Source organism: Neospora caninum, chromosome VIIb, assembly GCF_000208865.1.
Source record: "Neospora caninum Liverpool complete genome, chromosome VIIb".
Lineage (NCBI taxonomy): Eukaryota > Apicomplexa > Conoidasida > Eucoccidiorida > Sarcocystidae > Neospora > Neospora caninum.
This window is the reverse complement of record NC_018394.1, coordinates 455,080-480,912: the sequence shown is the minus strand read 5'-3', so window position 1 is coordinate 480,912 and position 25,833 is coordinate 455,080. Positions and strand designations below refer to the sequence as shown.

Here is a 25,833-nt window from a genome sequence, read left to right as displayed (position 1 = left end):
CCACAGTATTCAGAACCAGAGGACGGCATGCAAAGAATCGCTTTCTATTCTGGTGCACTGTCTCTCTTCCACACTGGCGGCTTTTTCTTTCGTCGGGTCGCGTCTTTTTTCGGGCTGTCTTCGACACACGAGTCATATGCCGCCGAGCCCCGTGTTTCACCATTTGCGGTGTGCCGCTCTCAAGCTCAACCTTGATTTTTCATCCGCACGCTCTGCTACACTTTTGCCGAGTAAGATCTCCTCTAAGAGCACTGAAACGAGCACGAAACAATGAACAGAGACGGCTATTCTGCTTATTTTTGACGGGGCTACACATGCTCATGGGCATGCAGTCGAGACGGGCGCCGCGGGGTGGCCGGGCGGTAACTGCGACTGCCAAAGTAGTGCTTCAAAGATTTTCTGCATGTGCGAACCGGAAAGACGCTTGTTCGGTTTCGTGTTTGTGATTGGCATGTCGCAGAACAAACTCCATTGCTGGTTTGCAAACGCGGTACTGGCAAACTCTGTGTAGCCGTCGTATAGAATCAAGCCTCCACCACCCCCTCCACCCCCCAACTTTATCTTGTCTTGTCGCATGTGGAAACTCAGAGGGATGGCATGACACTACTTCAATATACACGACCTGCTTTCATGCCGGTGTACAGCATTCGTATGGCATTCAGAGTCACGCACTCCTTTAACACCTTTCTGCAGTATTTTGTCCTCGGATTCCTTTCCTCTGCCTGTTTTGCGTTGGGCCCCTACCGCGAGCGTGTGCTTTTTCGCAAATTCTGCGACCGAACTGGGGAACTGGATTTCCGTTTCCCTTCCTTCGCTCTCTTTTCTCTCGAGAAGTCCCTCATTTCGAACGAATGCTCATGCCACACACGTGGGAAAGGGCGTGCTGGAGAAATGGCTCTGCCCGAGAGCATGCAATGTGCCGCTGGCCGGAGCGAGCAGTAAAACACCTAGCCGCCTACTGCATGTAGGCCTTTGATTTGCTTCACACCCCAATCATTACATGGCTAGGATCGCTAATAAATGTTTGTGGCCTCGTTTGCGCCGCCAGCCCTATACACCTCCCAGTGTACATACACCTTGATGGAGCTGGAGGCGTCACGTCACCCCTCGCTGCAGTCAGTCGTGCGCTCTGTCGACCAGCGACACGCGGAGTGACAGCTCCGTTTGTTGCTGCTACGAAGAACATTTCGCCTGGAGAACCCTCAGTTTTTGTTTCGTTTGATTCCCTCTTCTCTCCGCGTTCCTCAAAATGCCGCTCCCCCCGTTAGCCGGCTCCCTTGCGTACGGAGCACAAGTTGGGTTGCGGTCGACCCTGGATGCCTCTCGCAGCGCGAAGCAGCCGTACTATATTAGTCTGGGGGATCTTTCAGGCCAATCCAGTCCTTGCCCGGCATTTCCCCAGAGTTCCTTCGCTTCTCTGGAAAAAGTCACCGCTCCAAGTACGCCGTTTTCCTCGGTGACCAAGCGTGGGCAGGTTCCACCCTCGCCGTTTCCGGCCCCGCTGCCGTCGACGGATTCCGCCTCAAGCACACACCTTTTGCCTCTTTGTTGCACGGCCACTCACCCGTACCGTCCCCTCTGCAGCTCGGAGTTTTCGCTTTTGCGGGCTTCATCTCCAGTCGTCGGCGACGTCGTGCACGCGGACGAGGAAGTGCTTCTCGTCGCCGGCCTTCCGCGCTCCTTTCCGTTGGGCCCTGGAAACGGGAGTCAGAATGTGTCTGGTTCCGAAGAATCACGAGAAGGGATTCTTTCTCAAACTCGCACACAGCTCTGGCTCCTTTGTTGCCCGCGCCGAACCGAAATCCGTCAATTCGCTCAGCGCCTTCACAGCTCTCGACCTGGGCAGAGTCCGTCGCCGCCCGTCGGCTCCTCAGGCACGTCAACTTCCCCTTCCCTTCCCGCAGCCTGTGCACTGTTTGGTGCGCCAGACGAAGAGGACGTCGGCGTCGTTTGCGCCCGAGGCGTCGTTCCAGACGGGTCCGTGAAGAGTCTTCTCACGCGCGTCGATCGCCGCTGTCGCTGGCGGCTTCTTCGCGCAACGCCGGGCACTTGTGGCGGCGTGGAACAATCTCGCGGTTCCTCCGAGAGTGTGTCCGACCCCGACTCGGCGAACGCGGACGGTCGCTCTGGCTCTGCGAGGTCCCCTCCCTCGTCCGTCTTGCATCTAGACGAAGAGATTCTCCTTCAGAATTGCCACACGGGCCAGTTTCTCTCTCTGCGCATCTCCGATAACGGCGGAGATGCTCAAAACTCTGCACGGCTTGTCGCCGTGGGGAAGCCCGCGTTTGCGTCGTCGGCATCGGACGAAGACCGCGAGAAACGGCGACCCTCGGACCCAGGGTTCTTCAGATTTCCTTCTGGCTCTCGGCTCTCTCAGTTCTCGTCTGCGTCTTGCCGCGGGGCAGTCAAGGCCAGTAAGCCGCTCTTTGACTCTGAAGCCTCTCCGCCCTGCATGCACAGCGGCTGGCGCCTGGTGCCTGCAGGCGTGCGAGTTGCGCCGTCCTGGGATCGCGTCGTGCCTCACAGCCTCCTCGGCCCGAGTGAAATCGACGACTCCCTGCTAAAGCGGGAAAAGTTCCTGGGCGTGCCTTTGGCCAGCTTTATCTCCAACGCGTCGCCCTTCGCCAATCCGCCTCTCTCTCTCTCTCCCTACGTGGACGAGCCGACTCTGCAGGCCTCCGCGCAAGAGCGAGAAGGCGCCGCCGGCGATCCTTCATTGCGCGTTGCCGCTGCGGACCGGGCCCTGGCCGCGCGCTTTTCCGTCTCTGGTGCGGCGCGCTCCTCGGCAACGGGCGCCTCTGTTCGGCCTTCGCTGGCCGAAAGCTGGCGCTCTGTGGGCGCCGAGAGTTTGGGAGAAAACGATTGGGTGATGCGGCGACTCCACGCGGACTGGTCGGCGCTCTCGCGAGAGGTGAAGGAGCGGTTCCTCCTCGAAGACCTGCTGTTCTGCTTGTCGGGTCTTGACGGTACGCTCATCCGCATTCTCGCGATTTCCTCGCAAGTTGAGCAGGAACCCGCGTCTACAAACGCGCCAGGCAGTCCTCCCCGCCCGGCACCCAGTGCGTCCCCGGATCCGCCGCTCCCTTCCTTCCACTACTGGCTTCATCCGCTGCTCCGTCTAGGCGGCCAGTCGCCGGACTTTGGAGAACTTTCCCGAGTGTCGACCGATGGAGATGACCGCTCCACGTCTCTCGTCCCTGGGCTTCCCGGCAGTTCTGGCCCGCCTGGTCCCTTTCACGCGTCCGAGTCGCGCGGCGGGCATGCGTTCGCCTTGTCGGTTTCTCAAGCAGCCTCGGAAGACGCAGCTCTGAGCCAAATGCTCCCACCGCTCTTGCCGGCCGCATGCAGCCTGCGGCTTCTCCTCGTTTTCCTCGAGCTCGCCGGCAGGCGCAACAGTGCCTCGAAAGCTTCAGTGGTAGCTTTCGGCTCTTCCACGCGCGCGACGAGCCTCTCGGGCTGGGGCGGCGAGATCGCCGAGGCGTTCTGTGGGGCGATCAAGAAAATCGTCGAGGAACTCGGGATCCGCGTCGGCGTGTGGGAGGGCGAGATCCGCAGGGGGCGCCTGACCCTCCAGGGCCTCAGAGCCCAACTGGGGCCGGTCGCGAGGGCCTTGGGCGTCGCCGAGGCGGTCGTGCGGGAGGCGTGGGGCAAGCGGGGTGGCGAACTCCTCGACGCAGCTGAAGAGGTGAAGAAGCGCCTGCCGTGCAACGACGCAAATCAGGAAATCTGCCGTTTCATCTTTGAAAAAGCCGCTGCGCCTCTTGCGCGAATCGTCGAGAACTGGGTCCACCATGGCGTCCTCCAAGATACTTACGGCGAATTCTTCATCCGGTGAGACCGTAGGAAGGGTCGGAGCGCCGCGTGGCCTAAAAGGCCAAAGGGTTCTCGAGTGCATGCGCCGCTCCCTGGAAAGGCTGCAGCCGCTCGTGGGAGAAAGTCGCTCGTAGCCGCTGTCAGACTGAGTTTTCATTTTCCCAGTTTTAATGCACAGCTGCGTCTATGGTCTATGAAGTTCTCTCCGCGTGCCTGACACACACTCCCCTCAGCATGAACAAATGACGCTTTATGGGGCTGTCTCTGTCTCCTTGTCGCTTTTGCGCTTCCGAATCTGCAGCGAGGACCCGACGGTCGTCGCCGAGGGCGAGCCCACCTCAGAATGGAGAGGCGCCTCTCTAGCTGCGTCCTTGTCTGGCGTGGCAACCTCAGGTAGGCGCATGCTGGCGACTATGTCAGTGCATCATATCTACAACTTTATCAGCCCACCTCTCGATATTTTCACGTCTATCGATATCTATATCCATATATTTACCATATATTTAGACGGATCGATAGATGTAAGCGTGTGTGCATCTTTGGAGGCGTGTGAGGATCGATATTCGTAGAGATCCGTAGATCTGTCCACCGATCTGTGTGCGGCGTATGTTTGTGGGAGTGTACAGAGCGCGACGTTTTGCATATAAAATTTCGATGTATTTCAATGCATGCATATCTGTCTAGAGTTCTTGCTCTTGCCTGAGTTTCCACGTTTTTGCTCGTTTGACGCTCCCGAAAGAAGACAGGGGGCACCCGGCTCGCTGAAGAGCGTCGCGTGTCAGCAGCGCGAATGCCTCCCTCGGTTTCTGCAGTCTCTGCAAGCGTCTTTGTTGAAGCCGGCGACAAGGAGCCTCCGGTGACAGACTCGCACGCGGTGGAAAGTGTACATACACACCCGCAAAGAGAGTGGCTGGGTTCGGTGTGTAGCCTTTTCTGTCATGCATCGATCGCGACACGGCATGCATTAGTCTGTCGACATATGAACAACAGAAATCCAAACCGTACAGGTGCACATGCATACGTCACTCCATATGTCACGGTATGCCGTTACTTACATGAGACAACATAGATAAACATACCCTAGACATGCATAGTCATACGCACTGTAACACGTGCATGCATACAGTCATCGGTATATCTGGAGACATGTTGGTTTGCATGCATCGCTATTCCCAGAGTCCTGACCCTCTGTCTAGTAAGGGTGGACTTGAAAAGGTGTTGCGCGTGTCTTTTTCTCACGCGTCGCTTTCCTCGTCTGCGTTCGCTTTTGCCATCAGGAAGTTCCCTCGATCAGCCGTGGACCGATTTCAGGCCCTGTGCAGGTGAATGGTGCAGGCGGAGGTTCGTCCTTGTCGAGAGTCTGGTCCCGAACTCTTTAAAGCCGCACGCGCGAGATATTCACCGAGCCGGGCTGTACGTGTACGTTCTCAACAGCTGCAGCTACACAGTAAGTGAGAGGCGCAAAAAATTCTGAGCGGCTCTGGCTGACAAGGCGGGAATGGAGGAATACCCGTGAAGAAAGCGATATATATATATATATATACGTGTATGGGTAGAGGGAAAGACTGCGGTACCAGAGAGGCGTAAGGAGCGTGCATATGTGTGCAGATGCGTGCATAGATAGGTGTGTTACAAAGTGTGAATTGCAGGTGGAAACAAGCCTAGCGCAGCGCCCCTTTTGATTGCAAGAAGAAAGAGTATCAGTCTGTATACGAGACACATGGCACCTCGTTATACGTCCCTGTTGCTCGGAAGCAGAGGAAGAGAGGAAAGCGATTTCCTCGCGCATCTCTCGCGGGCAACTGTTCCCAGCCTGCGCTCTGCCTCTCGGTCTCAAACCACGAAAAGGGATTTAGCAGGGAAGACGTTCAATCGCCACAGACGGCATTCTGCATGTGTAAAGTTTAAATTCTTTTTCGCCGTGCTATTCAAATGGTATCCTGTGTGTGTAGTGTCTGTGAGTATGCATGCATGGACCGTCAGTCGCTCGTAGAGCTCGGTGTCTTCTCCACTTTTCTGCGGCCCAGCTGGAAAGCGGAGAGAGTTGATCAAACGGGCTTATCCGACCGCTTGTAGATTTCGTTTCTTCTCTTCCTTCTGCCTTCTCCCTCGCGTTTTTTCTTTCCCTCCAGGGTTTGCCGCCGCCCGCGTCCTTTCTGCCGGCTGACGGGCGACCTGGCGCGTCGCCTTCGCTGTCTCCGCGTCTGCTTCCGCTCCTCCCCGCTGCGTGCGCACGGGCGTCTTCCCACCTCATGCACTTTTTCTTTCACTCGCTGGAACTGCCTCGAACCCTCGAGCTGCTACACGATTTCTTCCTCGTCGGGAGAGCCGATTTCCTCCAGCACTTTTTTGAGTTTGCGGCGCCAGCCGACGGCGCTCTCTGCGCAGGCTCTGGGGCGCCAGGTCTCTCGGGCGGGGTCACGTGGCACGCAACGCTACAAGAAATAGCCGGTCTGGAAGGGTGCATGGAGCAAGCGATTCGGAGCGTCAGTGGACTGGAAACGTAAGGAACAAACAGGAAACAATATGCAGCCTTCATTTTCGGGGCAAAGCAACCATGTGTATCTAGACGTGTACATATGCCTTGAGTTTCCTACCTATAGGTTCATGCATATCTGCATACACACAGAGAGACTGTAGGGCAGCAGCCGTTGTAACGTGAATATGTGTAGGTCTTTGTGTGTGTGTCTCTCGCTTCCTGTATAAATGTTCAATGTGGAGATGCGCATGCATAAGGAATTGTATGCATGTCGCATCCTCCTGATTGGGGTCAGATGCTTTTATTCGCCAGCTGCATGCAGGAGATGCCGAAAGGCCCCAGAGCATGCGACTCTGCGACTGCTTCTGTCCCCACGTAAAGCTCTAGGCACGCAACATATATGTGTACATATATATATATATATGTAGCAAAATCGGTGGGGAGAGATCTCATGAAGCTGGATGACTCGCTATGTGGATTCTGGGGGTGGTGGGTCTTTCGGCAACCAGGGGATTTTCGCAGCCTCGCGGCTGTATCCCTCCGGCCTTTGTCTTTTCAGACTGAAAGAGAAGATCTCCTTCTTCATGCATCCCGTCCCTTCGCTGTGTGAAGCCGCCCAGCTCCTGGCGCATGCACACGAAGAAGACAACTTGAGGACTCTCTTGGGGCTGTCCAAGTCCTCCGGAGTGATCGGAGGCGAAGGCACAACGAACGGCAACAGCTCGACTCCCTTCCGCAGGCCCTCGCCGTCAGGTACAAGCAGCTGAAACGAACAGCAAAAAAGAGAAAACAAACGGCAAGAGGGGAGGCTCGAAGTGCCTCGGAGTGATTTCTCCTCATCCAGTTGCCGTCGGTGTCGTTCTGTCGTTAGCGTCCATGAATCTGGTCCGAGTTTTCGCTCATCAAAACCACGTTGTTTGATGCCATGTCCTTTCCATCAGTTGCCTTCGTCCTTCGCATCCGTCCCTTTTCTCCCTTTCCTCTCCATCTCCACATGTTTCGGTCGTCTCTCTCTCCCCTGTCTTCCTTTTGGTTCTCTATTCCTTTCTCTCCATCTCTTCTCTCCTTCCATCTCTTCTTCTTTCCTTCCATCTCTTCTTGCCTTCTGTTTCTTCTCTTCTTTCTATCTCTTCTTGCCTTCCGTTTCTTCTCTTCTTTCTATCTCTTCTTGCCTTCCGTTTCTTCTCTTCTTTCTATCTCTTCTTGCCTTCCGTTTCTTCTCTTCTTTCTATCTCTTCTTGCCTTCCATTTCTATCTCTTTCTTTTTTTTCTCTCTTCAGAGTGGTGCCGGCGAGTGTGTCTGCGGTACCGCTGCGGCTGGCCGCTCTCGCTCCTCTACACCAGCAAGGCTCTGTGCGGCTACGAGCTCGTCTTTCGACTTCTCCTGCATCTTCACCTTGCGCATCGCCAGCTGAATCAGCTGTGGATGCACATCCACGAAACACGCGTGAGTCTGAACCGACGACGCGCTCGTTTTTTCTCGGCTCTTCCAACTGCGTGGCGAGTCGACTCAGGAAATAGAAAGATGGAGGGAAAAACGTCTTCCAGAGCACATCCACAGACGAACGCAAATTCTGTTCCATGCGACTCGCCGAATCCTTGCAGCCGTTATTCTGTGCACCTGGCTCATGGTAACAACGGCACGCGACACATATGGAAGCATATAATATAGAGTCCCAATATGCCCACGAATAAATATACATATATATATATATATATCCGTACCTGTCTCTATATGGATGTGTTTAGAGCTGTACATATCTAAAATGTTTGTATCGGTGTGTGCCTTTGTGTATACGTATACGCGAGGGCGCATGCGTTGCTTCTGTGTGTGCGTGGAGAAATCAGGAGGAGTGTTTTTTCGCGAGTTTTTTTGGTTCATTGCTGTGGAGTAGATTTACGTGGAAAACTTACGCGTGGGGACGAGCGATGGTGAATGTTAAAGCGAACAAGAGGCGCACCAGAAAGTTGATTTGTTGATTTGCATTCTTTTCGCAGAGCCTCTTCTCCTTTGCCGACATGCCTGTCCATCTTCGCCAAACTGTGGCGATCGGCGAGGAGATGCGCATCTTCACGCGAAATCTTCTTTTCTACGCCACCACAGATGTACGTCGCCAGAGGCTGGAACAGGAGAAACTCCAAGCACGATGTATATAATATATATATGCGGATAGGTGTATTCATGAATATCTGTGTTCTTTCTGTGCGTATCCATGCAAATATGGAGCGACAGGGAAAGAAGGGAGGAATTCTCTTGTCACTTCTACAGCTCTTTTTTCACACACCCATAGATATGCATGTTCACATACATCTACATATACACATACATGCATATACATATAGGCATATATATATATATATATATGTACATCAGCGTACATATATGTAAGTGACTGGAAAAAGAGAAAGGAAAGGCGTGCTCAGTGGTGTCACCCTCTCCTCTAGGATCACCATGGTAGCTTGGGTGTTGACTCGTCTATATTGAACCGCCGTGTTTCGCTTCTGGTTTTTCAGGTTATCGCCCTTCACTACTCTGCTCTACGGCGGCATCTCCAGTCGCTTTCATCTGTGGCCCTCGCGTGCTCGCCTGCGTCTGGTGGCGCGGCCTCGCCGACGTACTCCTTCGCAGATGTCCAAGAACTGCATGCGCGCTTTCTTTCGTGTCTCCTGCGCGACTTGTTTCTGGAGGATCTCGGCCTGCTCCAGGCAGCCAGCAAATGCTTGACGATTTGCCTCGTCTTTAGTCGGCACGTCAGAAAGTTCTCCTTTGACCCTCCAGATTTCCCTCTGCTGTCCACGAGAGGCTTGCTCGCCTCGACTTCCCTCGCACCCAAGAGCGACGCAGCTGGCGAGGCCGAGCGGGGACTGTCGGAGACGGAACCCCGCGAAGCGCGCAATGCATGCGAGAACGGCGCGGGAGCGCAAGCGAAGGCGCCTGGAATGAACTCGCGAGAACGGATCCGCGCAGCCCGACGCCAGCAAGTTCGCGCGACGGTCGACAGCGCAGGCTTCGGGGGCATGGTGCGGAGTGCCGGGACGAGCTTCCGAGAAAACTTTGCAGAGTTTCTCAGTAAGTCCCCGCGGAAAGGAAAAGGGGGGAGATTAGACAGGCAGTGAGGCAGAAGGCACGAGGCAAATGGGGTCTTTTCGTCGCTCTAGGACTGCTCGTTCTGGTCGACTGCCAAGGGGAAGACAGAGGAGAGACACGGATCGGCTGCCGGCGTCTTCGATTTGCATCGGGACGTTCTAAAATGAGGCGCGCACAGAGTTTCCCCGCGTGTCCCTGTTCGGGGGGGGGGGGGGGGGTGCTGAGCTCGCGGGAGACCAGAAAGAGACAAAGCGCTTCCTGCGGAAGGAGACAGAGACGTGCTCTCTCCCCTTTCCGTTGGCCTGGAAACCATGCTGTGTCTCGGCGAGGAGAAAGGCACGCGTTCTCTCGCGCTCTCCCGTTGCTTTCTGTGTCTCTCAGTTTACTCCTCTTGACGTTGGCCCTCGAGGCCAGCCGCGTTTCTCCTGCCGTTTCCGTCTTTTCCGAGTTTTTTTTCTCCGCACCACTTTGTCTCTCTACCCTTCAGCTCCGGGCGGAGCTTGCATGCGCATCCCGGCGCCTTCCCCTGTGTGTGGTGCGCGTCCTCTGCAGGCAAACTGGAGGCCTTCAGCAACCGGTTTCCCGCCTCGCCGAGCGCTCACCTGCTCTTCCGCTTCAATTTCAACGACTGTCTCTCTGCCCGGTCGCGTGCGCCTTCCCAAACGGCTTCTGTCTCGAGGCCGTCGCAGGCTCGCATGCATCCCTCGTCGGGAGAGGAAAGTGTCAGCGGATTGCCTCCGAAGACCGGCGTCTGGACAGGCGACAGAGAAGCCGCTCCTGTCTCTTCGTGGCATCGTGGCGACAAGTTGCGCCCAGGGTCGCCGCCTTTGCTACCGCCTTCCCGAGCTCTGTCCTCCCACGCCCGTGAGAAAAGTGCAGAGGAGGGAAACGAGGAAGGCCTTCTGGAGAGAGAAGGCGGGTGGAAGCCGCGACAGCCCTCCACGCCGAGGCAGACTGTCACGTCTGTCCTGTCTGGGATTGATGGACCTTCAACTTCCCGAAGAACTGGAGCTTTCGAGCGACCGCCTCCCTTCCCAGAGACGATTGCAACTTCGCTTCGACAAGGTGGTGCATCTGCGTCGTCGCGTGCTGGAGAAGGTCTGGGCGGTCGAGGCGTCTCTGCTTCTCCGTTTCAGGTTCCGTCTTCGGTATTTTCCACTGGTGACAGCGGGAGGAGCGCGGCGGGGCAGAGTCGCACGCGCGAGGGAGCCGACGAAGAGGAAGACGGCGGAGTGAGGGCGAGAGAGAGGTTTTCAGTGGCAGGCGGCAAGAACAGGACTCGAGATCTGGGGCATGCTTCGGACGAAGGACTGAGCGACGAAGTGGGGGAAACGTACTCTGTAGTAAGTGAGGAAGACGGCGAGGACGAAGACTTCGACGCAGCCCTGCGGTCGTTTCAAGAACGGATTCGTGGGGAAGGAACGCGCGGCGCCCGCGATAGAAAGGCTCGGAAATCTTTTTCTCAGGGCGGGGAAGAGGAGTTCGTGGCTGCATGCAGGAGCTCGGAGAGCGACTCGGAAGATTTCCACGACACCGGAGACATCGATGGGTCTGAAGAGGAGCGATCTTCCCTGGGAGACGACGCCGGCAGTGAAGACGAACCTCGACGGAGAAGAGACTCCGCGTTCTCTGAGGAGTTCTACGATGAAGACGGCAATGAGTCCCTGCTGGACGAGGAAGAAGGTGAACCGGAACCGCGAATAGCAGAAAAAGGGAGCGCACCAGAGCACCACCAGGAAGAAGGATATGCGGCAGCCTTCCTTCGAAGTCGAGACGATGTCGGGCGATGAGAAATCAAAACGGATGCGTGCGGCGGTTAAGACTGAAGAACGGCGCTGAGAACGAAAGGCGTATACAGAACGCCTGAAGGCGAGAAACAAAAAGACGAGCACGGGCGCACGCCAAAAGAACGCGCTATTTCTTCACGTGCAGGACGAGCTTTTCCAGTCAGACCACACCGAAATCCCTGTATATATGTAACTATCTTTTCACACATGTAGATGCTAATGGGGATCTTGAGGCAGGACAAAGAGCAGGCCGTCAGAGTGGTTTGGAGAGCTTAAGGAAGAGGAACGTCTTCAAATGTAGACTTTGGAGAGGCTGTGAGGCGCGACTCGGCTACCGGCCAGGTGTTGGCGACTTCCGGTGTTGTGGTTGGCGACCCTTGCGAAACAGTTTCTCAGAAAGGAACTTGGCTTCGCTTCTTACAGTCGAGCAACGCACAGAAACAAAAATACTGTTTCTACAACCCAAGCTCGTACATCCGTTGTGTGAGGCCATGAGAGCGGAAGTAGGAACGGCCCCAGACAGCCAAGAAATCCCAGAAACACTCTTGGGTGTGCGACCAGCTTTGTCGAAGGTTTCAAGAAGCGTCGTCTTTCATGAGACATAAGACTGAGTCTCGCGGCAAACCTCACGCTCGTGACGAAACTTGCCCGGTCCGTCAAGAGCGGGGATACTCTCTACTGACAACCCAATGCACGCACAGACTCTCAGTCTGCATTCCCAAAGTTTTCGCTAGTTCGGCGCCGAAATGGGTACTATCGCAGATGTGGTACGCACTAACAGAGGTCGTGACTGGTATCAATCGCGACGGCATTGCGCTTTCCGTGAAAAGTGCGACGGGGAGGCTTTATTCTGGCGAGCCATGTTTACTGGTTTTATTTCCACATTAGTCATCTTAACTATGCTGTCCTAGTAACGCAGTACTACTTGGAACCGGTACACAAAGACATTCGAGATGTAAGCCAGTTTTCACGAGGGTCAATGTTCGTGTGCGGTTGAGGTTAATTCTTAGGGATGCAAAGTGGACAACTTCTTTGTTCAGCGTCAAGCACACAGTCGTGATTTGTGTTAGGAATCGGCAGAATTAAGGTCGGGGACGGTAGAAAAGTGAGGGGAAATGTTTGTTTTCGTGCGTGTATGCCCTAGCACTGGGTAACAGAGAAGGTACAGATTGTCATCGCTGAAGGATTTCGTGCACAGTGTCCGCACGCACCACCATGGAAATGCTGTGTAGTCGCGCTTGAGACAAGCTGTTAGGCTTTTCCGCGACTGCTGTCAGTTTCCACTTGAATTTGCCCGTCACCTGCCTTCCAGTGGACGGCAAAAAGCGGGACGAATGTCATTGCGAACACTGGTAAAAGAGTGACGGTCAGACAGGCACGCCGAAACACACTTTTAGGCCACTGCCTTCCTCGGATATGTACTGCCGTGAGGACAAATGCGTTTCTGGGGGGGAGGGGGGGCTACAGTGACTACAAACCTCCTTTCTCCAGTGTCGTGTTTGGTACCTTAGCTATACTTGAAGTATTTCCGAGCAGCCGCAGAATGCTGTGGTCGTGAGAAGTCAAGGAAAGACCATCTGTGACGTTCTGGATATCGGTTCTTGATCCGTTCGAGACCGATCGCGCGGAGCTTCGGGGTCTCTCGTTAGCTATAAAAGACTATTCGAAGACAAAGGCCAACCCGTTTTTCCAGTCTCTGTTGTGTTGAATAAAAATCTAGTTCACTCCATCTCTGTCCGTGACAAAATACTTGGGTAGACTCCGAATATATCCACCCCGAAAAAAAGCTTAACATCCCTTCGTAGCGAAGTGCAACGCATTGAGCAATGTTGGCCCTCATATCCAGGCTGGTCATCAGGGAAGCTGTCGCTGCCGTTTGTGAAGAAATCGCATTTGTTTCCACGTGAATGTCCGTGCATCACGTTTGTCGCTCGGCCTCTCGTCTCCAGAGAAAGTCCTGCGCGGATAGACTACGAGGAAAAAACTTAACCAAAAAATAACGAGACAACAAGAAGTCACCTGGCCACCTCCGTCAACCGGCGAAACACCAGGAGTTATTGCGGCTGCAACTGAGCACAGTCCTTTTCCGACAAACAACACAGCTCCGCACTCATATCGGACCGTGCTCTCCCCTCCAAACATCACGTAAACGTGAAAAACGACAAAGAGCTTCGTCCGAGTCGCCGCGAGAAACGCCTTATAGGCGGTTTCTCTCTGGCTCTAGAATTTTGCCGCTGCGTATTCCCTTCACACGGCAGCACTCCAGTTTAGTACCACTGCTTCGTGGCCGGATCCCAGAAAACGTGGTTCTGAGGGTAAGTCGCCGCCGGATACTGAGGAAGCTTCGCCACCGGACAGATGGGGTTTGATTTCGCAACGTACTCCGAACGGTACATCGAAGTCGCTTCGAAAGGCAACGCAGGAGGCAAGTGAACTTCGGCAGCCTTAGCGACCGGGGGGAGAGGCTTCGGCCCGAACTCATCACGGTACTGCGTCGATCCTTCGAAAGGCAGTGAGGGAGGCAGCTTCACTTCAGAGGCCTGCACTGGCGGTGGCAGAGGCTTCGCAACGTATTCACTCCTGGAAAAACATGCAAAACATGCGGGGCACCCTTGATGTAGTTTTGTGAAAAACACACGGAACGGAAATGCAGAGATGCCCGCAGGCACGTGTCACTCTCGTTGAATTCTACCCTCTCGTGAGACACCGAATGAGCAAAACGATTCGCTTCTTCTGGCCGAAAAACTCGTGGCTTGGTCCTGTTGTTTCGCCAGTGTTGAAGCAAAATGCTTGCGCAAATCCACAAAAAGACACAACATGAAAACGCGGTGTCATCGGCATCCTGGCAGTTTTTGGTAGGTGTTGCCACAAAACCGGTTGAAGCACGGGTAGGGGAGCGTACCTGTAGCAGGACTGAGCTTCAAACGGCAACGACTGAGGAAGTTTCACTTCCGAAGGCTTCGGCACTTGGGGCAGCGGCTTCGGTCGGTAGTCCGCTCTGTAAGCGGACTCGCCCTCAAAGGGGAGTGGAGGCGGAAGCTTAGCCTCAGCGAACTTTACCGGCGGCGGCAGAGGCTTGGCGACGAACTCGGTGCGGTAGCTGCTCTCCGCTTCGAAAGGAAGCGTGGGAGGAAGCGTCACCTGCGTTGCTGCAGTGCTGAGGAAACAAAAGAAAGGCATTCAAAACGTGCTGTCCTGGATTTTTTTCCCGTGACAGCTGCAGTGACCCAAGTCTGCGCACGAGGAAACCAACAACGGCGAAAAGGCGCTCATGTGCACGCCTTCGCGAACCGAAACGTCGGAAAAGCCTTCAACGAAACGAACCGATATCATACAAAGAAAGGCTCCGATGAATGGCGCCTACTTCGTCACTCTGACATTCGAACGTATTTAGTGTCGAGACCGTCGCTCTGAGTCGCGGACGCTATCAGAAACCAGTGACCTGCTCGCGTAACCCCAGCTAAAATATGTCCTATCGGGGTCAAGGAATCTGCTGAGGCGTGTGACTTACGCGGGTGGCAGCGGTTTCGGCCCGAACTCCTGACGGTACTGAGTGTTACCCACGAATGGCAGAGGCGCTCTCGAGGGGATGCACTTGTGCATTCCGCAGGTGCAAAGCTCTTCGACACAGTATCCGGGCTGTCTCGAGGGCGAGTGGCATCTGTGTGCCTCGTCGAGATCGGAAAGGTGGAGCCTCCGGGCGGGCACATCTCCTGCAGCAACAGGATGTAATGGCCGTTCAACTACGGTGCGTTCGCGTCCCCTCTGGATTGTTTGTCCGACGCTTGCTGCGCTGTCGTACTTCTGGGCTTCCTGTTTAGCAAACTGCTCGGAACCGTAAGCACCGTCCTTCTGTGTGTCGTGACCTTTGCAGCAAGACGAGTAGTCAGGATCCATCAGCTCGGCTTTCGTCGGCATATATTTCTGGGGCTTCTGTGGGTAGCCGTAGTCGGAGCCATCCTGAGACGGCAGCTTCTGCGGTCCCTTTGAGTTTCTTCCTGTCATTTTCGTCGTCTGTGAAAACGTGCAACCCGCAAATCGCCGTGCTTGGGTGAGGGATCCAACAACGACAGGACGCAATGCGTACCCGAAACAGCGCCTCAGTTCACGTTTGCAACTTTCGAAGAGAACGAAAGGAAACCGCGCCTAAAACTTGAAAGAGAGGACGATCCGCCAAACGCGGAAACACCGGGTTCGTGCCGAGTTGTGTGGCGGCTAGCCGGCGACTTCCACAGCGTGCAGCTCAGCTCTCGAGTTTCCCGAGAAGGAATGCTGACGACGCTGGCCTTAGAAAACGCTTCGCACAAAGAGTACGGCGAAGAACAAACACGAGAAGGCGAGCCCAGAGACTCAAAAATTATAAAAAACGCAGAACAGACGAGTAAGTGCACAGACCGCAGGTTTACCGAAGCAGCAAACACACAATCGACGAACAGCGGTTCGCGGGGCAGCGCTCCGCTCCATTGCGAAGCAGGCCGTTCTGCGCAAGACACTGTCCGTTGAAAGTGAGCAAAGACCCGGCGCCCTAGCACCAGTCCGAACTAGAAACTCGAGCAAGTCTAGCGAGAGCCGTTAGCCGCCTACCAAAGCTGGCACGAGTGGACCAGGAGACAAATGCCCGTTGCCATGAAATGCATAGAGAAGCGCTAGTGACTGCGTTGAACGGGGACGGGGAGTCAAGTGCGAGTGTAGCAGATGCGTCAAATGCTGCATATCGCTTGATTTCTGCGCTTTCATTCCTTTTCACAGTGCTTTGCAACGGCGCCACAGAGGCGCGAGGCAGCTGACTTTCATATGGGCACCAAAATTGAAACAAACGGGATTCCTTGCTATTTTGCGGGGCTTGTGACAAAGATGCATCTGTCCCAAAGTTTCGCGGGCGCATCGATGTGTGCAAAAATAACGGAAGGGAATGGCAGTCCGTGAATTCACACAAAAGTTTTTGCCAAGACCTATGTCTTCCTTTTAGCGGCAAACAATGCTTGTGAAGAAGGAAGGAAGGCGTCGATGTTGCGGCACTGGGCACCATGGGACCAGAGGCGGTGACATACCGTTTTTCTTGGTCCCATCGTCTGAGCTGACGCCAATCGGGATTCCCCGAACAGACATTACCAGTATGTCCTGGTCTGAAAACTCCAAAACAGTAAATCCTGAGGGGGGAGCGTCAACGACAGAAAACGCGTTTGACGACTACTATTGACCTCGTCGCCTAGCATTTCTCGTGACTTTGAAAGTTCTCCAATTGTAAAGGCAACGGTTGGTGACGGTGACATCGAAAAACGGTAAAACCGAGCTGAAATCACGATGACTCTTCTATGTACGTGGCACCGGGAAACAAGGAAGGTGACAGGGTAGGAATAGGACATGTGTGCGGATGAGCTCGTCAGTCGAAGTCATGCTGGTATTTTTCTCCATTTGTCGAAAATAGGGTTTTACCACGGGTCATGTATTGTTAGCAGTGTCCATGCGTTTAGGTAATTTGTAAAGTATTTCGCAGCTTCACAATTTAGTCATACACCTGAAATCCAGAAACGACGCACTATCCGAAACGCCGCACCGCAGAGCGCAAACTCCAACATGACTACAGCTACGAAAGGATTGAAAAAACTTCTGACTTATTCCACTGAGTCATAAGACAAGATCCTTGCTCTGGCTCTACCCGGAAACAACATCATTGAAATTGTTAGACTATGGCGTTCGTCCCGAAAATTCCAGTCTTACGTGCATAGTTGGGTGAGCAGGAACAGCACATGTTCTCGGATTATGATTAAACCGGTGGTCCAAGTCGTATGGATACTGAACTGCGTTTGCGTATCAGGGAGAGTTGTATCTCTACTGCTTGGCCAATGAATTGTGCAGTGGAAACGCATGGGCCACACGCTCGGGTTCCCCTTGACTGCGTTTGTTCCTTCGCTGCTTGGCTGATGAAAGAATTAGAGGCAATTGAGTTTCACGATGTCAAATGGCAATGCATCGCAAAGATAGGGCACACACTGAGTCTGTTGGTTCTATCCGGGTGTCGTATAGACGGGATTGGAGTCGACACACATGGACCGTCACCCTTATCCGCAACACGGCTTCACAACCCATCTGCAAGCAGACTCCTTCCACATCGATCCATGGAGGCGCTTGTCGTGCGCGTGTCGAGATGGCAGCAACGCTAGGAAGCTCGCAGTGACCACCTGGTTTAATCACGAATCGTGCTTCCTGCTTAGTTCGTCAATGACAGCCGAAGGGGAAGTCTTTGGAACAACCGAACACCCCCGCTTCAGTGGGTATCAACCTCTTGCCGCCCTCAACATAGACCTGAATGCCACCTTGCACTGCTAGTGGATTGCACGCGTTATGCCCATTTAGTTAAAGACAGCAGTACGGCCTCTTTCCGTGGCGTGCAACAACCGAAACGCTACAGCGGTTAGTTCTGCTCAATATCTCTCAGTCTGATCATGGGGCCCCGCACAGGCGTATACATATATAAGATCACACATGCCCGCGTGATCGGGGGTGATTCAATATTGACAGAGGACTCCGCTTCAGGTTGTTTGTATGGAGAATCCATGAGCGTGACTACAATCTTGACAAAACAACTGGGTGAATGAGCCTGTGTTCATCTAACCTTTTCTGCTACTTCTGGAGTCTTGCTCAACATACAGGAGCTTTCTGTTCGCATCCGAACGCAGAGACGTTTCACTGGTCCTTCTGGCCGATATATCTGAGCGAGGAGATCCATCAGTGCAAGTAACCACGACTATGTCGGAGTGTAGGGATGCCAATGCAGCTATGGAAGTTCTCTAGCGCCAGCAGATGCCCCAAGTTGGTGGCCCGCGGTTGGAAACGGTCAGCCTTGGATTTGGTGCACCGGTTGGACGAGGGTTCAGTATGAAGAGTGACAATAAACGATTGTACTCTGCAGCTGTCAACAACACTCGACAAAGAGCATATGCGAAGATTTCGTATCGTGTCCTTGCGGAAGATCCTTCCTCTCTTCATTCAAATCGCAACAGCTATCACACTGTCTAGTCCTACCAGGGACATTGCTCAGGAAGCACTCAGCACGAACAGTTCGCGTACATATGTATATATACATTAGGTACACATTCACGAGTACACGATTTCCATCACTCTGAAGTTTGGCCTTTACAGAACTGCTGGTGTCACGGTACCAGCTATCCCTAACTCCCTAACGACAGCGGGCCACAGGCTTATGCTTCCGGTTGCCTGGGTTCCTAGATAACACTAAGTCGGTCTCCTGTAGAGTTACTGAAGCGTGAAGGAGTCCAATAAACAAGTCAGCAGACATTTACACTTATATACGTGCATGTGGTGTCCAACAATGTACATGGAATTTCACCTCCAGGGACCGGTTCACGTATCCCACGTAATGGTGTGTAGTAGAAATGCCCATACTCGCTTTGGGGACGACAGCAACTGCAAATTACACCCACTTTGTGACGCCACAACTCTGTGGTAGCTTTTCCTTCCCCAAAGCCAGACGAACAGTTGCGGAAATACGACGGACTCTGTCAAGTTATCTGGAGGCGCAACTGGGACAGAAGTGCAAGCATGCGGAATTACTCTGCGCAGTGTCTCGAGTTAATTTCGGTGCGGGTGCATCGCGTGCGCATCTTACACCCTGACAGAGTTCTTCCCGCTTTGCGGGCTCGGTCAGAAAATAATAACTTCTAGTCTCTGCGATCTTCAACTCTCTTACTGTGCCTCCAATTCAGCACAAGTTTGCGTCAACTTCTCACAAAATGGTGAGTTTCAAAAGCAGGAAGGGAATGGTCCCGTCTTATTCGCGACAGAGCCGTGTGTGCTCTTGTCGCCCCGAGCGGCCCCACATTTTATCCAAGGTGTCATAGTGAGATAAATGGCCAGTTTCTACCTTCCTGTTTTCTTTCTTAAGCTTGGAACTGCAAAGTTTTCCGTCCTCTTCCAGGACAGCCTTCTCCTTTTCCGTCTTCGGAGCTTTGATAGGAAACGCCACCCCGACCGGCGCTCATACGTTTAGCCGCGCGCGCCTGAAGATTGAACTGCAGCAGTGTCTTTTTTCTACAGTTTTGCAGCCATTTGCACATGATCCCTTTCTGACTCCCCGGCGAACCGCGAGTCCTCGACCCGCAGAAATCAAATACTTCTGATGCCGCTGTTGAACGCTGTATAGCTCAAACCGTAAATCGTCTGTCAAGGGGACGGGACGAAGTCCGGGACGGGGCTATGTTGGCTTACTCTGACGAGTAGAGTGTGTCTTTGAACCCGCCCGTTACTGTTATCTCCAAGACTTGTCCTCTGCTTCTCCTGAACACATGGGCAGCGGGCGCGAAGACGACGTTTTCTTGGTTTCAGTCGTGCCCCGATATCTGGAGCAACGCTCGTCTGCTGTGACGAAATCGACAGCCCACATTTCCACTAAAAACTTCCGTTGACAGCCACTCACAAAGTCGGCCATCCACTCCCTCCCGTTTTTCGGGAGTCTCCGAAGTCTCCCGGTCTTGTGAGCAAAAAGGAAATTTTCTGCTCGGGCTCTGCATGCGTTTTTGCAGGCCGCCAACGCCGCTTCAAAGTTTATTCCCCTCCTGGATCGGGTTCTCGTGCAGAAGATCGCGGTGCCGACAAAGACGAAGAGCGGTCTCTTCCTTCCTGACTCGGCGCAGAAGAACATCAGCGCGCACATGGCCAAGGTTCTGGCTGTGGGCAAAGGCCGCCCTAACATGAAAACTGGCGAGTTTATCCCACCGTGCGTTCAGGTAAGGAACCGTATTCTCTGCGGAAAGATGCAACTCAGGCTCTCTCCACCGGGGAACGTCAGCCGCAAGTTCGTGTCTGATACAGAAAGCCCATTCAAATATGTGTCCCCCCATCTGCCTGTGCCTCCACGACGTTCGGGGAAAGCGGTCCCTTCTTCCAGCTGTCCCCTTAGCAAAGAGTCTTCCGACCTGATTTTGCCCTGGTTCACCAAAAGACGGCTTGTTTTTGCGGCGCGAGTTTGAGTCGAATGGACCACAGACGGTGACGCTCGGGCTTTTCCAGGTCCACGAGAGGCGGTAGACTCACCGCACAGATTAGGGAACCAGGGGTGGATCGTCACTCAGTCCCTTGTGGCCGAGCTACCGTGTCAGTTTTGTTTCCTTCCTGGTGTGGGTATCCAGAAGCCTTCTTGGGGGCCAGCACATTCGGTACGCGATTCCGTTCTGTTGCGCGCGAGCTCAGAAGCGGCACCAACGGGGCAACTGGGAAGTACAGATAAGCATAAATCTGGACCGGCTTCTCCGTTGCCTGTATCTTGCTCTGACTCGCCTCGCGCTGTTGACTGGAATCTGGGATCCTACGTGAGCACTGAGGTGCTAATTTTCTGACACTTTCGTGCGCGCTCTTTTCCGCGTTTGCGTGTGGATTGCAGGTAGGGCAGACTGTTGTGGTCCCCGAGTACGGCGGTATGAAAGTAGTTATTGACGAGCAGGAGATGCAAGTCTTCCGATCCGATGACCTCATTGCCATTGTCCAAGAGTAGAAGCGGAATACTCCTTAGACCTGCCGCGGTCTGTCACAGTGTTTTCATTTCTCAAGTTCAGTTGACCGGCAGCCGGGGCTCCGCTGGGCTCAAAAGTCGTTTTCCTTACGCTCTATGGAAAATCTTAGGAGCACTTTCTGAAGGGCGTCCCCTCTTTCCATTGTCTCTTGCTCTGGCTTAGTCTCTCTGACTGCTTCGTGGGATGTAATTGACGTCCACTAAATCCGCTAAAAACTCGTGCTCTCTGCACATCACAAAGCAGTATACATGGAGGGGAGAGGGGTTCAGCGGGTGGCGTCAACAGCTGGCCCACATGAATGAACGACTGCCGACTGGTGAATTTATTGTACCCGAAACAACACTTCGACCAGTGATAAGTCTTTGATTATAGTTTGAGATCCTTACGCTTTCTGGGGTGCGGGTGCACCCGCAGTCGTCCGATTCCGTCGACTGCGTCTCTCCTGTCAGTGTTTAGCCTAGGACTCCGCAGACTGAAGCGCGGTCTTTCCAGAGCGTGTCACAGCTACATTACCACGAAACAAGTCAGCGTGGCCGGCACGTATTCCGACACTGGTGTATGCTCAGTATCGACCGCTTGAGAACCCCATTTCCAAAGACCCGTTCCCTCGTCTTTGGTGTTGTACTGTCGACAGCGTTTGCACGCTGGGGAGATGCCCGACACCTTCACTGCTGCCAAAAGCAGAGAGCCCCGTACTCGGGATGAACAGACCATCTCTCGGATTTTGCCCATTTGCTAGCAGTAAGGGAACCGCCGCTTTCCAGATCTGCCAGGGGTCCCCATACACAACAGCACACTGCCACTCTGTCTACAGCGTTACGCTGCATTTTCCTCGAAAAACTCTTCGGCAAACTCGCACGGTGCCTGGCCAAGAGGCTCGTACCCTAACGGTCACACGTTGATGACGTATACAGATTTCCTAACCCAACTTGTGTGTAAACGGGGTGATACGGAGTTCTCATTGCCTGCCTTCATGAAATGCCACGATTTTCCCACACGACCGTATGCATCTGCACATCCGTATGCTTCTGAGCATTTGCATGCATTCCTTCATCCTTCTTCCGAGGCATTGCAGGCAGTCGCCATCTGCTTTCGTATGCAATACACTTGGAGGGAGAGCGTCACGTGCCTCGGCAACGACGCAGCCGCTAAGCGCGCTAGTGAATGCTGCGTAGTGCAGCTCATGGGATCTGGAGGTGCCCATCCAAACTTTTTTATTGGGAGCGTGGAGTGCTCTGTGCCGGGAAGAGAACGTGATTGGAATATTGAATTCCGCGGTAAGCCCGTTCGTGTTTGCATGTAAAGGCTCATGTCGCTTGTATACCAGAGAGGTGGTTTGTAAGGCACGCTTGGGCTACTGTTTGTGTCCCCCCTGGAGAGAGCGAAGAGTGGAGCTTACAGTGGAGACCCTCAGGAGCAAAAGTGGGGAACGAAAGAAAGGGTTCCTCACATTTTTCTCCTGTCCCTTGTACCGTCGGGCTGCTTTCACACATAAAGATTCCGACTTGCTACATGCATTGCAACCCTAACTTCCTTCGCACCAAAGCAGGCATCTCTTCACAGACGCGCACCCTTGGATCGTCCTTCTTCGTTGCCTGCTGGACAAAGCTGAGACCCAGGAACCCGTCAAACGCGCAAAAGTTCGCTTGCATGATTCCTCTCGGCGACTGCCAATGTCCAGACAACATCTTCTAACTCCCTCAGTTGCTGTTCATCTTGTTCCTGTGTCGTGGTCCAGTTGTCACTGGCTTTCAAACGATTCCCAGCCTCAGGGCGCAGCCGGTTCCCCTCGTTCACACGCGTGCTACCGGGCGGATACCACCCATGCGACTGCCCTTCTGTCTTTGCCCGTGAAGCACTGCCAGAGTAAGGAATGTCGTCCGGAGACTGGGCGTAGACCGTTTGAGAGACGCTCCACGGCTTCCCCCGTCCTCTGCGAACCACTTCGACGTCTAGATGCAATAGGTGCGGGGCGTTGTCCAGAAAACCCACATTCTCGTGTGCGCCAGTCTGCCGTGCGTCGCGCACGACCGAGAGCTGCGACTGAGAACCAGACGCTCCTGGCTGCGGGTCTCTCCTCTGCCCCAGGAATCCACTTTCGACTTGATGGGTTTCGATGAGCTCGAGAAGGCGGAGCTGCTCAGCCAATTCTCGTTGCTGCCGTTCCAGAACTTTATACAGATCTTCTGGTTGTCCCTCCTCTGTGCTCGGATGCTCTGTCTTGGTGCGTGCGGCCACAGGTGCACGATGACGCACTGTAGTCGCGTGTTCACTGCGGGGACTCGGAGCGAGAATCGAAGATGGTAGCGCCACTGTGATGCCGCTGTCATGTTGCTTTCGTCCATTGCTCTCCGCCTCGGTTTTTGACGCCTCAGCTGACCCCACAGAACCCTCCTCCCTGCTCCGCGTTTCGCCAACGCTGCAGCAAACCTGCCCCGCTGGAGGTACACCCGCGCGCCGTGGCCCGAGCTCCTGACACGGGAGAAACATAGACCCCGGAGACACACTGCTCCGTGTGCTCTCCCACTGAGCGTGGCTCTGCGGTCGCGTATGGAGACTCGGAGGCGTCTGAGCTGGACTCCCCAAACGCCCGAGAGACTGCTCGGCCTCTCGCTGAGTCCGAGATTCTCCCACCCCACAGGTGTTCCCGGCCTGGTTACCGGAGGGATCTCGCTGTTGGTGCACATGAAAGGGACGCGCCTCAGTCTGTCTTCGCTCCTCTACGTGGCCAGACCTGCACGAAAGGCTTCCTCGCCGGACAGGAGTCGCTGTCCCAGGCGATTCCAACGCAGTGGCTGCGGGTCGGAGGAACACTCGATGCCGGACAACGGGAGCGCCTTGCCTCTGCCCGCTTCCGTGCACTGCATCTGCATGCGGGCCATCACAAAGGCTCGATCGTCTGCCTCCTGTGCATGGAGGAGTGCATGCAACAGAGACAGTGGGTCGTGTGGCAAGACTATCTGCTCCTGGACAACCCATCCGACGTTCTTGATCCGCATGGAGGCAGGGGGACCGCTCTAGACCACTCGAGTCCAGAAGCGGCTGACAGCTCCCACAGGCGCTGTACGAGCTACAAGCGCAACCCTGATCCACTGAGCACCTGCCGCCAACGGCATCGGGAGAAGCAAAAGAGCCAGCACGCGACGCCGGGGACGGTGCGCAGGATGGACAAGACGGACACGAGGGTCGGGCACCAGACTCGCGAGACGCGTCGCCTGCGGCGCCCCGAGCCCTCGCGGTCGGGCCAAAAGAAGAGGAGTGACTTGGCTGTGCCGGCCGACGCGTCTCCGACACCCCGGCAAAAGGACTGTGTCTGTTCCCGTGACAGCACGCCCTGTCGCCACTCGAGGCCGTTCTTGCGGGGACAGCGGACGCGTTGGAACAGCAGGACCACGCGGACGAGGACGAAGAAACGTTCGGGGCTCCGACACATTCTCTCCCTCCCGTTCCGAGACAGTGACAAGAGATTTTTGACAACTCGGCGGGAGAGCTGCCGGCGATGGCGCAGTGCTCTCTACAGCGTTCATACGGTCGCGGATCTGAATCATGCACGAGCATTCCGTGCAGAGACCGGGAAAAACGATTCAGTGTTCCGACTGGCGTCGGAGACGACGCAACGCTCACCGTCGCGCGAGAGGAGCTGCACGTGGGAAGGACCGCAGCTGCGGCGTGAGCACACTCTTCCAAACAGCCTTCGGTGCCCCGTAGCGCCACACGTGCTGGGGGAGAAAAAGCGTCTCCGGGAGATCGTCCGAGGTGAGAGCCCCATTTAGCTCTGGCGCAGGCTTCACAGGCGGGCTCTGCCTGCTCGGCAGCGCTGCTTCCGCGGGCGGGGAAGTTCAGGTCCGTTCGTTGGCTTTCGTCGGGGAACAGAGGCCTGTCGGAAAGGCGGCGGGGCTGTGTCTCCGCTGCGGCGACGGGAGACCGGAAGCGAACGCTGCTGCCTGTGCGAGCAAACCGGACTCTGCCCTCACCTGCGACGCTTCGAAAAGACCAGCTGGACGCGCTCCCCATCCCTTTGGTCTCTCTTCCGCGCGATCTTTGTGGGGGGCCGTCCACCCTCACGTTTTCGGACAGCGCGGACGCCCACGTGTCTGCCTCGAGCTCAGCGCCTGGCGATCCCTCTGGAGCCGCCCGTGAAACACCGCGGTCTTGGCTGGGTTCCTTTTCCGACCGCCTCGCGTCTCCGGAGCGCCTCCCTGGAGCTTGCCGCGCCGCGAGGTACCGCGCTGCGACTGCAGCCGCGCCGGCGACAGGGCCACAGTGCCGCGCTGCCGCTTGGACGAGAACTCGCGAAGCCTCGTCATTGGAGATGCAGAGGTAACGCAGGAGGAGACGTTGCTGTTTTGTGGTCAGCAGAGGAACGCGCGGGGTAGTGTGTCCCTCTGCGTCTTTCTCTCTCTCCGCAGTCTTGCGAGAAAGCGGAAGATTCGCCGCCGCGCCGCCGGACCTTGACTTCTTCCGCGGCTCCACCGACGCGTCGTCCTCGCTGCTTTCTGACCCGTCGCTCGCATCCCTTTGTTCGTGACTCGCCCTGCCCGGAGAGCGGCGTTCGCGAAGCGATGGCGACAGTGAGGCGGAATGCTCCTCTCGCAGGGAAGCTGTAGCTACACTGGATCGCGTGGGGCCTCGCCGCGATGTCTCGCCGGCTCTTTGGAAGGAGTGCGCCGGAGCGCCTACGGCCTCTTCACGCTTTCCTTCCTGATGAAGCACGGCTTGAGAGGATTGAGAGCGACAGCGCAAACTGCGTCGCTCAACAGTCGACGCCGCCACGGCGAACCGGAGAGCCGTCTCGGGCGACACCCGCGAAGGAAGCCGAGGGGAAAAAACTTGTGCACTGTTGGCCATTTGCATGCAGTTTCCCAGCTGGACAGTGCGCCCACCGAATTTCTCGGAAGTCGAAGGGACCGACCAGGAAAGCGATACCTCGCTTCGCTGCTCGAGGCCATCCCTCCGTTTCGACGCGCGGGACGCCCGCGCCGGAAGATGTCTCGGCACTGGAAACGGCTGCAAGACGCCCAGGCTTCTCTGCCGGCGGACAGCTCAGCAAGTCGTCGTGCAACCGGATCTTGAGAAAAGCCGCGCCAACCCACGAATGCGAAGAACTGAGAAGTGTCGCCCTGAGAGACCCCCTGG

At 55.2% G+C, this 25,833-nt stretch overlaps 4 protein-coding genes across 4 annotated transcripts; 2 read left to right on the top strand and 2 right to left on the bottom strand.

Annotated features, from left to right (window-relative positions):
* Positions 1-1,249: 1,249 nt before the first annotated feature.
* NCLIV_024430 (putative gamma-tubulin complex component 2) lies at positions 1,250-11,170 on the top strand (the record flags this gene model as incomplete). The annotated part of the gene is made up of 9 exons (XM_003882638.1): positions 1,250-3,831; positions 4,115-4,206; positions 5,091-5,260; positions 5,946-6,316; positions 6,852-7,045; positions 7,573-7,739; positions 8,291-8,398; positions 8,807-9,362; positions 9,933-11,170. 9 exons carry the CDS (start codon positions 1,250-1,252, stop codon positions 11,168-11,170), a joined length of 5,478 nt encoding a protein of 1,825 aa, XP_003882687.1.
* Positions 11,171-13,434: 2,264 nt separating this feature from the next.
* NCLIV_024420 (hypothetical protein) lies at positions 13,435-15,172 on the bottom strand (the record flags this gene model as incomplete). The annotated part of the gene is made up of 3 exons (XM_003882637.1): positions 13,435-13,747; positions 14,070-14,324; positions 14,679-15,172. 3 exons carry the CDS (start codon positions 15,170-15,172, stop codon positions 13,435-13,437), a joined length of 1,062 nt encoding a protein of 353 aa, XP_003882686.1.
* Positions 15,173-18,921: 3,749 nt separating this feature from the next.
* NCLIV_024410 (10 kDa chaperonin, related) lies at positions 18,922-20,678 on the top strand (the record flags this gene model as incomplete). The annotated part of the gene is made up of 3 exons (XM_003882636.1): positions 18,922-18,924; positions 19,711-19,914; positions 20,568-20,678. The coding sequence occupies 3 exons, from the start codon at positions 18,922-18,924 to the stop codon at positions 20,676-20,678; spliced, it is 318 nt and encodes a 105-aa protein (XP_003882685.1).
* Positions 20,679-22,323: 1,645 nt separating this feature from the next.
* Positions 22,324-25,551, bottom strand: NCLIV_024400 (conserved hypothetical protein; the record flags this gene model as incomplete). Its single annotated transcript, XM_003882635.1, has 1 exon — positions 22,324-25,551. The coding sequence occupies one exon, from the start codon at positions 25,549-25,551 to the stop codon at positions 22,324-22,326; it is 3,228 nt and encodes a 1,075-aa protein (XP_003882684.1).
* Between the last annotated feature and the right edge of the window lie 282 nt (positions 25,552-25,833).